General features: G+C 42.0%; 1 protein-coding gene across 1 annotated transcript in view; it reads left to right on the forward strand.

Moving 5' to 3' along the window:
• The window catches only part of SHQ1 (SHQ1, H/ACA ribonucleoprotein assembly factor), a gene marked incomplete at both ends in the record, with an annotated part of 129,488 nt that overhangs the window by 19,972 nt on the left and 97,287 nt on the right, over positions 1-12,229 (forward strand). The window contains one exon of the mRNA XM_084247742.1: positions 8,524-8,636. Coding sequence (XP_084103868.1) covers positions 8,524-8,636 — 113 coding nt within the window. The remainder of the gene's footprint in view (positions 1-8,523; positions 8,637-12,229) is intronic.

Below are 12,229 nucleotides of genomic sequence, written 5' to 3' on the forward strand. Positions count from 1 at the left end.
CTCAGGCACACTCTTCTGCTCGCCTGGTCTGCCCCGGCTGTGGGTGCTCGCTCCCCCTGTGGGCTCGGACTACTGGTCGGAAGGGGCCCGGCGTGGGCTAACTCCCCAGCCACTGGCTCCTCCAGGAGCCTCTGCTGGCTTCAAGTCGCTAGGTGGCGCCAGAGATCTCTCCTAGAGCCCCTGGGGAGCTGATTTTCCACCCCGTGGGACTGGGAACAGAGCGGGAATGGTAGGGTACACCTCAACGGCTTTGGGGTGCTGTGTCTGCCTTGTGCCCCACCGTCGTGGGGAACCCACGCCCCTAATTTCGTGCCCCGGGTCTCAGTTCCAAAGCTCTCAGTTCCAGGACGCGGGCTGTAGCCCAGTTCAATGGCGCGGGAATGGCGCCTTTTGAATCTGGCTCCCGTGCCTGGGCGCCTGGTTCCTGCTCACTCAGTGAGGGCCTCCTCGCATCTCCCCGCAAGCCTAGGTCGCAGGCGCGGGGACCTGCGCTTGCTTTTCAACCGCACTGCTTTTCCGCGTGATCCCGATTCCAGTCTGTGCTACTTTTCCGCGCAATCACGATCCCGATCTGTGTCTGCTTTTCCAGCGCGCCTCTTTTCCGTGCAAGCTTACCGGGCGGCCGGGGCTGTGTGCTGGTGCTGGCCTCCTCCTGGGGGGCGGGGTCTCTCTTTTATGGCGCCCGGAGCGCACCGCCGCAGCGGATCCTGCAGGATTCTCCACAGCTCCCGTTCACGGGGTGTGGTGGCTGCAATAGTTCCTTTCCACTCACAGTCCCGCTTGCTGCGTCTTTTGTTCTTGTTGGTCCTTTTAGTTTGTTGTTTTCCTCCTCTCTGCTGGTCGGAGAGTGCCGCCTCTGTGGGCGGGGGAGGGGAGCAGGGTTTTGCGCTTTCCTCCCTTCTGGTCCTCTTTTATGGCCACTTTCTTCTTCGGGCAGTTTGCTGGAGTCACCCGTTTATCTTCCGTGTCCCAGTTCTCACTCAAATAAAAGATCTCTTCTTGAATGTCTTAACTAATGTACCAAATCCCTATATACCAGTCGCCTAGTTAAAAAAATTAAATGTTCCCAGTATAGTAGAAGCCCCTGTGTATCCCTTCCTGATTGCTTGCCTCTTGTTTCTCTTTTGGAAATGAACCACTGAATTTATTGTTTTCCAGCATTTAGCTTGCTTGTCTAAAATCACTAAACTGTTCTTCAAATTTTATTTATTTATTTATTTTTATTTTTAAAGATTTATTTATTTATACCAGCACTGGGCACAGTCAGAAGCATGGGAGGGCGAGAGAATTCACCAGAGTCAGAGCGGAGAGCAGAGCAGGCAAACTAAGTACACTGCTGAGGGGAGCAGCAGGCGGCAGGAGAGGTCTGCTCACCATGTGGGACCCTCACCCGGTGGCCGGGGATCGAACTGGCGCTGCAGAGGCTGCGGGCAGCTTCACAGTCCAATGCTCAACCGCTGTGCCACCGGGGAGGCCCCTTCAAATTTTAATTGAATGAAAATTTGCTATTGAAAACTATCCGGATGCATATTTTCCTCAGTGTATATGAGCTGCTGAAGCAAACACCATATTTTCTTCATTGTAGGGAAAAAAAAAGGTTGTACATGTGAAGAACTGTGAGGGATAACAAAATAGTAATACTGCTCGTGATACATGTTTATAACCTGACATGTGCAGGACTGGGAACACAAAAGCTGTTAACTGTAGATTTATTTTTAAATTCAGTTTGGTGACAAAATTTGAATTGGTATGAATCTTTTCAGAGTTTTTTGTAAACTCCCACTTAATGTGCATATTAAAAAAAAAATTGCTGTAGAAATAGAATATAAGGTGCCGTTCCAGACTTCTTGAAAGGGGTTAAAATAAAATAGGGGATATGTATGTGTACCATACATATTCCTAAACTCTTCAAAGAAGAGTCTGAATGCTGAGGCTCATCCATCTCCAGGGGTTTTGGATATCAGAGATGGTCCTGCGGTGTCTGCATGGCAACAGCCAGCTACTGCTGATCTTTCCCTCACAAGGCACCGCGCTGGGCTTTTGTGTGTCCCCTGCAGCAACTGTTCTGTTGCGACATCTTTGTTCTTAGTAGGTGCACATTTTAGGTGTACAAATTAATAGGCAAAAGTGGTTTTTAAAGAAATTGTGTTTTCCTACATGAATTAAATTTGAGGACTATGGTACCCTTCATGACAATTAGAAATTAACAGAACTTTTGAAAATCACATGTGAACCAAGGTGCCAAGAATTCAAGGACGCTCCCTTTAGCATGTTAGATGTATTTTATGAGCTAGTACCACAGAAACCTCACACAATTGGTATTGGTTGCACAGTTGTTTTGCTTTTACAGCCTCTTAATTTGTGTCATTCTTTTTTTTTTTTTTTTTTTTAAAGATTTATTTATTTATTTATCAAGCACTGGGCACAATTAGAAGCACAGGAGGGTGAGAAAATTCACCAGAGCCAGAGCGGGGAACAGAACAGGCAGACGGATGATACACTGCTGAGGGGAGCAGTGGGCTGCAGGAGAGGTCTGTACGCCATGCGGGACCCTCGCCTAGCGGCCGGGGATTGAACCGGCGCTGCAGAGGCTGCGGGCAGCTTCACAACCCAGCGCTCAACCACTGCGCCACCCGGGGGGGGGGGGTGCAATTTGTGTCATTCTTATTACCATGTGGATTAAACATGGATGACCATGTAAGATTAACAATATGACATATTTCTTGCTTGTAGAGAAACTAGAACAAAATCAAAATGAGTACTGCATAAATAAGGGCTTTGAGAACATATCTTCTAATTTAAAGTGGTGTGTTTAAGAAGCCTAACTTTCTCACAAGTTTAGTTTCTCTAGTTCTGCCTTGGATGAGAAAATAGCCACAAAGTTTCATTGACCACTTATGTGAGTATTTTCTCTCATTTTTCTCAAGATAAAAGCCATATATATATTCATTATAAAGATGGAACAAAGAAAGTAAAAGTCATCCATAATTCTAATTCCAGTATTCAAATATCTTCTCTTCATTGGACAATTTAACTGTTTATGGGGGAGGGGTATATAGTTTTTTGTTTTTACCTTTCAACCATTTACACAGTATGTGCTTGTGAACTTTGTTTTATACCATAAGAAGGACATAAAAATATTTTTGCTGAAACAAATTTCTTAACATTCATGCCCCTCCCCCTGCACCACTCCTCCCCCCAACACACACGTCTCTCTTTTTTTTTTTTCCCCCTGAAATTTCTGCCAGTTACCACATGCCTTTGGAAAACTGCCCTGACTGCTCAAAGTCAGGACTTCACAACATGCCTCTGGCAGTGGGTGGCTGCCAGCAGCAACCATCCTAAAGTCTCTGGGCGCCAACCCAGCAAGCTCCAGGGACCACTGCTGCCAGACACCATGGGACACAGCCTGTTGGCCCTTTTCTTCCCTCGGCACTGGGGACCTTTGTTTCCAGGAGCTCTACTGGCAGGATGTGCTCCTAGTTCTCCATTTAGTTATGCCTGAACTTACATAAGCTTGATTTAAATCCCCACGACCTTTTCTTGGCAATGTCCATCTTTAAATAGCTCCCATAACAGGGGCCAGAGCAATGCTGGAGAAAGAATCACTTTCTTCCTGCTGTAGTTCAAAAGTTATCGTCCTCTTTTCTTCCTTCCTTTGGCTGATTGATGTCTGAGGCAGATTTCTCTGTGCCAAATTGACCTTGTCTTTTAGTTTGTTCCCCTTTTGTTTGAAGGACTCACTTGAACAGGGTCAGTCTGTGTGGTTGTGTCTAGGACAAACCTGGGCAGGGCCTACACTATTGTGGATGGTCACTTTCTGTGGGGAACAAGGTGTGTACCTGCATTTGGAGGACCTGCGCCTGAGGTAAGGGGGAGGAGATAGAGAAAGGATAGTGGCATTCTTTTGTTTCTCATTCCCATGAGATCAGGGACCTTGTGTGTGTGTTTATTTCTGGATACCCAGCATCCAGAACAATGCATAGCCTAGAGCTAACTGACCCTCATGCACTGTTTGCTGAAGGAATGATTTAATACTGAAAACTGGTCGTGGGGCTGGGGATATAGTGAAGAAGACAGATCAGACCTTACCATCATGGAACATTCTAGTGAGAAGGTAGATAATAATCATATTGTAGAGGCAGGATCGTTACAGGGCAGGATCTCTATGACTGGGCAGACGAGTGACGGGTGAAGGAGAGTCCTGGAGCCCTTGGTGGCTTTTGCAGGCTTTATTGGGATTTTACCAGGGACATGGCAGGCAGGGGTGGGGGGGCAGGAGGCTGGGAGGCCTCCTAGCCCCCGGTGAATCTTCACTCTTTCTGGACTCTCTGGCATTCTCTCGTGGCCTCTGATTCTTTGCTGGGGCTGCTTTCTCGCTTGTTCTTCTCTGATCTCTCTTTTGTTCTCTTTAGCTCTGCTCTTCCACTCTCTCGCTCTTTTCACTCTCCTGGCATCCCTGTGAAGCCGCCCTTGTAAGCCCAGTCTCTCAGTCCAGGTGAACCCCATCTACATATGCCCACACCCTATTCCAGGTGTCCGCCATCAGGCATGTATTCGGGACCACAGGGATCCATCATTAATCCTAATGGCGGGGGTAGGGGGTGGGGGAGGGTGGGAAGAAAAGCCTTATACTTTCTACCTTACCCTACCCATGTTGTTGGGTAAGGAAAAGAATGTCAGGCTTTTCTGCCCTCCCACCATCAGGATAGATGATGGATCCTTGCGGTCCTGAATGCATGCCTGATGGCGGGCACCTGGAATAGGGTGTTGTCATAGGTAGATGGGATTCACCTGGGCTAAGACAGGGTTTTTAAGGGCGGCGTCATGAGGATGCCAGTAGAAGCCGAGAGAGAAGCAGAGAAACAGAAGCAGAGATCACCGGAGAGCCCAGATAGATTGAGGATTTGCTGGGGGCTGGGAGGCCTGCCAGCCTCCCGGCTCCCCAGCACCCCTGCCTGCTGTGTACCAGGTAAATCCCAATAAAAGACCTGCAAAAACCACTAAGGACTCTGACTCCTCCTTTACCCCGTCTGCTGGATCATAAAAAACCTGCACTATGGTCTTCCTGCCCCTACACATGTAAATGACAAGATGACTTCAGATAGTGATAAGTGAAGGAAAAGAATGGGGTGATGTGACAGATTAGGGTGTGCTGCTTTGTCCAGGCTGTCTAGAAAAGACTCTTTAAAGGAGGTGACATTCATACCTCAATGATGATATGAGTCCTGAATGATGAGAAGGATACTGTAAATGCAGAGGTTCAGATTTCCAGAAATGGAAGAAATCAGATGAAATACAGGTAAGGTAGGAGATGAGATTGAAGTACAGGACAGGGGCTAGGATATGCAGGGGCTTTGAGCTGTGAAAAGAGTTGGGATTTATTCTCAGTGCAATTAGTGATTTAAAGCCCCTGGGGTTACTTAAGTCCATTTATCCTGGAAATGTGCAGTTATCTACAAATACTCATAAATTATACCTTATTTATGTTCTTACACCAGAGGTCCAAATGAAATAATAAAGCAAGATACTTAATCCCCCATTTTAAAATTTGCACTTATAAAAAGATGCTATTTTTTATAAAAATATTTTATATTCATGCAGATATTCTTTTTTTAGCAAGTGAGGAAACCAAAGGGGCGAGAGGATGTGTATTCTTGCTAGGAAGTCCGCCAGTGGCTAATGGAGTGGCCATGGAATTGGGAGACAGAAAGGAAACGGATGTTACTGGTGGGATCAAGCCCTGTATTTGATGTCTTACTCATTATTTCACTTACTCTTCACAACAGTCTATGGGTGACAGAATAATTATTCTCTTCCCCGAGCCCCCCCTACAAACTCCCTACAGATAGGTCAATCCCCAGAACATGTGAATGTTATAAGACAGGAATTTTGCAGATGAGATTAAGGTAAAGCTTTTGTGATGGGGAAGTTATCCTGGGTTATTCAGGTGGGTATAGTATAGTCGCATGGTACTTAATGGAAGAGGTTAGAGAGTCAAGATGGAAAAGGAGATGACCATATTAGAAACTGTGGGAGGAAGGGCATTGTGATGTGGGGCCAAGAACCAACCTATAAAGACAGCTTTTAAGGCAGTTCTAGTGCAAGCATGAACAGGGCAGGTTTACTGTCGACTCAGGCAGACCGATAAAGGAGAGTCCTGGAGCCCTTGATGGATTTTTACAAGCCTTTAGTACTCAGGGAACAGATACACAGGCACATCAGGCAGGGCGGCTAGCATGCAAAGAGGTAGGCTTGGGCTATATAGGGGGGCTGGGAGGCTCTGTTGCACTCTTTCTCTGGCCTCTCTCGATGTTCTCAGTCTTGTATTGTCTTGTGGTCTTGCTTCAGAGTGGTTCTCCTCGAGATAGTCTTGTCTCTGCTTGACACCTTTTCTACATCTCTGGGCACAGGTGTGAGCATTTACTCATGTGCATGCCCATGCTCTCTGGGCCCAGGTGTCCATAATTACAGCATGCATGCCCTGCCCCCACCCCCCTTGGCCCGGGGCATGCACACTAGTGGTGGCTGGGCAGAAAAAAGCCTGATAACTTCATTTACCCTACAGCAGGAAAGGCAAAGAGACAGAATCTCCAGAAAGGTCACCATCCCTGCCTATACTTTCATTTTAGTCCAGGGAGAATGACTGGATTTCTGACTCCCAGAACTCTAAGAGAAAAAAAAAAAATTGTGTTAAGCCACTAGTTTGTGTTCATTTGTTATAGCAGCAACAGGAAACTTGTACGCATTTTATAGTGAGAATTGGGAGAGGTTGCACAATTAAGACTGGAACTGGGTTTTTAAATTTTGGTTTGTCTGACTGCAAAGTCACATGCCTCTTCTACTTCATCAGGCTATCAGAAGAGTGAGGTATCTGTGTTGGGGTGGGGAGAGGCAAAGTTGGGAGGTAGGGAAGAGGGCAGGGAACTCATTGGGGCCAGAAAGAGAGAAAAGGTGCTGGGGAGAGGGACTTGGGGTTCACAGGCAGGAAATGGCTCTCACTTCATTTAACTGAGGTTAGGCCTGCCCATACATAACCTCTCCTTTCCCATAAGGCCTCTGTCCATGCCCTTTCCAGCTCTGTGGCCAGTGGAGCTAGTTTTAGGCAGTTGAAGTGGGGAAGAGAGAACAGTCAGGATGCACTGCTGGGGAAGGGATATTTCTGATGGATTAAATTGGAACTCTGAATGTATTTTCCCATGGAAACATTGCTGCATGCTTATTAAACAATTTATATCATGAGTACTCTTATTTCAAGTTTATTATGAGTTGAATAAACTTGTGGGTTACCCTGAGACTCCAACTACTATTTATGATAGTGTTACTATAGGAAAATACATTTCTAAGTCTCCAAAAAAGTAAATTATAATATAATTTTGGAACTGCAAGTTTTTATAAACTTGGGGACAGACTAGTAATCTGATGTTTGCCCAGAATGTTTGTACTTAGATTGAGATGTTCAGATGTTCTAGTAACGTCCAAAAGGTCTCAGGGTCTTTCCATTGTGTTGGGTTGCATTTAGAATAAATGTTGTTGATATTACTTGAGCTAAATGTATTGTGTTAGAGATGAATTTTTTTTTTTTTTATTATGTGGAAATGTTGATTGTATAGGAAGTCTGGATCCCAGTTTCTCCCTTATTAATTCAGCTTGGGGTCATTTAGTTGTAGTGCTTATTCAGTACAGCTGTTGGCTTTTAAATCTAATGATGAGGTTGTAATTCCATTGCCAAATCGATTTTAACAGTTTGCTTCCACAACTCCTTACCAAGTTATTTTCTGTGATGACTTTTCAGCTAATATTCCTAAGCTTCTTCCGGTTTCAGTACTTCTTGGTTGGGGTTGGTAGTAGGAGTGGGGATGTTGAAGAAAGGAAAAATGGGATAGATTTAGGAATATTTTGCATTGTGTATGGTTTTCTAGGCAGTTTTCTGTAGGTTTCAACACAAAAAACTTGTTACATTTCACTGTGTATACATCTAAGTGCAGATGATTACAGTGAAGTTGATTGGATTTTTAAGCTCTCAAATAGAATGCTGTAATTGTGCTTATAAAGTACAATGTATTCATTTTGTGTATGTGTCTTATCTGATAAGTCTTATTTGAGACCAGCTGACTACAGGAGAAACAAAAAGAAAATCGGTGGATGTCTGATATTCAAGCCATTTTGTTTTAAAAAACTTACAAATCTCTAGGAGTAAATGAGAGAATGAATGGAAAATTAAATGCATCTGCTTTCTGCAGGGGATTATCCTGTGTTTTGTGTTTAGTTTTATAGCCTTCAGTTTGTTTATTGCAAGGATTAAATGAGATAATTTATGTGAAAATTTCCAACAGGTTCTGGCAAGTAGTAGGTGCTTAACAAACATTTCCTGACATTTAGATTTGAATCTAAATGTCATAGGTAGTATCATGGCTAACTAATCAATTAGATTCTTCCTATTTTGGCATTTTGTGTATAATTTGGTTTTTCACTGCTAACATTGGAGATAGCAATTATTCTTTCTTTTCTGGGTGTTCTTAGGATGAATTGAGTGATGTTATCGATATTAAGGATCCAGATTTCACTCCTGCTGCTGAGCGAAGGCAAAAACGCTTGTCTGCTGAGCTGGCCAAATTTGATTCTGATCATTATCTGTGAGTATGGGGTATTTTGAGAATTAATTTACTAGAAATTTATTTAAACATTTGTGTCTTTTTAACTATGCTGGACACCCACTTTTTGGATTCTAGAAATTAGTGATGTCTCAAAACCTTCATTGACTATTAACTAACCTACAGCTGTTACGCCTCTGTGATCTTTGTAAAATGTTGCTTATTTATAGTTCATTCATAGTTCATTTTAGAACTAGAGAATTTTAGAACAGTGTATTCTTCAGAATATTTCCACTTAATTTAGGTAGACTTTCCACTGTGATGAATGGTTTTATATAAATGAAAATGTTTCAGTTTTCTTTAAGAATTTTTATCTCCCTAGCCTCCCCAGCGCAGCGGTTGAACGCTGGGTTGCAAAGCTTCCTGCAGCCTCTGCAGTGCTGGTTCGATCCCCGGCCAATGGCATGGGTCCCACATGGCACGCAGACCTCTCCTGCAGCTCGCTGCTCCCCTCAGCAGTGTACTTCATCAGTCTGCCTGCTCTGCGCTCCCCTCTGGTTCTGGTGAATCTCCCTGTACTGCATTTCTTGGCTGATTCAGGGTATTCCTAATGCTGCCATCCACTAGCACTTGTAATTCAGGATATTTCAAATTAAAAAATATTTTCTTGTAGTAGGGTATAAATAAAATGTAATGTTAAGTTTTGCTATATTTCCCACCTGCATTAATTGTGTCTTTAGCCATATATGTCTCTATCAGGCTTATATTTGCCTGAGGAACTTATCTAATTAACCTAAGTAATCACTTCTAATTAACCTAAGTAATCACTTGTGATGCGTTTCATTGGCCAGGATAGCAGCATTCATTCCAAAGAAAGTGATTGTTACCTGGCTTCTTTGGACACTGGACTCTTTAGGATGTACCTCACATGTTGACATAGATTATTAGTCTTACTGAGCTCTGGACCAGCAGTTGCTTAAACTTACATATTTGCCACTATAATGATCATAGTGCTTTCAGTTTACCAAGTACTTTCATACAATTATTTAAATTGGTTTTCAAAGAACAGGAAGCGGGGAGGTTAAGGGACTTGCCCAAGATCATACTTCTATCAAGTGGCTTGGCTAGAACTTGAGAAGAGTCTTTCCAAATCTGTCATTTTGTATTTCTTTTTTATATACACTCTTATAGTTTAACCTCTGTTGCTCTTGCTATTAACATTCTGTCTCCTGTTACACAGTGGGAGGCTAATTGGAATGGCAGAATGTAACTTGTGATGTGCAAATGCATTGAGTGATGTGTAGTGATAAATGGTTGAACTATTCAGCATCCTGGGAAGCTGGATAAGAGCAGAGAACCTGTTATATTTTGGAGGACATCTGAGAGAGTTAACTCTATTTACATTGCTGTTTCTAATTACTTTTATCGCTCCAATTGTGATTTTAAAGGTCCGCTGAAGAATAATTTGAAGGAAACTATTTAAATCATACTGCATATTTAAAGTGGATATTTCATTGTCAGCAAATTTCTCGGGCAAGTACAAAAACAGAATAAGTTTTACAAGACTGAAATTTCATGTGGGAGGAAGCTTAATTAGAAGAACTGCCTATCTCCTCTCTTCTTGAAACCAGGAGAATATCTATGTGGCCTGAGAGAATTAGGAAATTGCAATTTATAGTTAGCAATATATGATAAGATGCCCTTATTTTTTTCTATGTTTTCTGTTTCTTTATGCAGAAGCTCATTTTTTAAAAAAGTAAGATATACAAAATGTTCTTTCCATGTCTTAAGGATGAGTCTTAGTGGTTTAAATTTAGTCATGGACAAGTCAGTGGGAGTTGTGAGGTAAAGGTTCTTTGTGACTTTTTGGTTGCAGTCAGACTTTGGCTTATTGTAATTTTTGTATTACTCATTACTCATTTTATATTAGGTGACTGACTCACCCCCAAATGAAGCGCAAGTACAATTCTCTTAAATTTGCAATGAAAAAAAATTTTCAGTGTTTTTTTTTTTTTTTGCTGTTGTACATGGATAATACAACGTCCATTAACACAATGGAGGAAAAAGATTTACTTAAAATTATTATCTATCACGCGTGCATTATTATCTTGCATATTTACAGATATTAATTAAATACACATGCATAATATATGATATATATTATGTTAATGTAATAGATGACACTTGTCCTTATAAGTCATGATATATCCTGGTATTTTTAAGTGCTTAAGGAAAACTAATTTTAATTTCAATCTGTAGCAGAATACAGTGGGGTAAGTTGATTAAATAGAAAAATTTATACATTTCAACAGCACAGGTTTCAGTTGTGAAATCTGAATGTTAGTGTGTTATTTTGTTTTATGTTTTGCTGTGTTTTATAGCACAACAGAGTACTGGGTATATATATAATAGGTGAGCCCATAAATATTTATTGATTTTGATTATCCATTTTATGCCATTTGTAATTTCTTTTGGATATTATTTTTTACAATAGGATAAGTTGAGGGCATCTTGAAACATTAAATAGTCCTTTTTCTTTTAATATAGCTAAGTCTTCCTATTTGTCTTACTGAAGGTAGTTTTTTTTCCCCTCTCCTGGCAAATTATTTGTAATTGTTGGCTTATTTTTTACCCTACCCTAGTCTTAAACTCTTGCCTATTTAATTCCTTGGGAGGAGAAATATTTAGAAGAATTTGGTCAATGTTCTAAATATCTGTGAGATTTAAAAAATTTGTGAGATAAGAAAAGGGAACAAAAATATATAACACTTGGGGTGTCATTTTAAACAGGTATTTTTGTCCTATAATTTTGTTAAAGATGATGTATACTGACCAGGCTTTGGGATTTATTGAGATCTCAAGAGTAAAATTTTTTTAAAGATTTATTTACTTATGCATACAAGAACTGGGATACAGACCAGAGATGTGGGAGGTGGGAGGATTCACCAGAGATAGAGCAGGGAACAGAACAGGCAGACTGACTGAAACACACTGCTGAGGGGAGCATGGGCGAGTCAGGAGAGGCCTGCTGCACCATGTGGGTAGCTCCTCTGGCCGGCTGGGGTTTGAACTCCTGCTACAGAGGCTGCGGATAGCTTCGCAGTGCTGTGCTTAACCCCTTGCGCCACCAGGGAGGCCAGATCTGAAGAGTAATTAATGAGTTTCAGAAGATTTCCTTCTTCCAAGGTAGCTATTTATACAAAACACCAAGTTTAGGAAAAAACATTAGAATAAATTTTTTTAATTCATTTTTCATGTGTGCACATATTTGTTCCAGATATTTGTTTGAATGAATTATGTGCCAAGCATTATGGTAGACAGTATAGAGAGTGGTGACTACAACAAGCATGTTCTACTTGAGGGGTTATGTTCTAGTAGAGAAGTATTTTGATTGTGATCAGTGCTATGAAGAAAAGCCAGGTTAAGTGTTTAGGGATGGGGCATCTCGCTGATCCCGTTTTAACATGTCCAAAATCAAGCTCATCAATTTATCTGTAAAGTCTTCTTAACTTTTCTGTTTGATGGAGTGCCCCATTTTTCACCTCAGTTCCTACCTTAGAAACCTGGGATTCATCTTTGACTTCTTATCTCATGTATCCAATCATTCCTGAGGTTTTATTATTTATCTCTTTACT

This window comes from Talpa europaea (genome assembly GCF_964194135.1).
Source record: "Talpa europaea genome assembly, chromosome: 11".
NCBI lineage: Eukaryota > Metazoa > Chordata > Mammalia > Eulipotyphla > Talpidae > Talpa > Talpa europaea.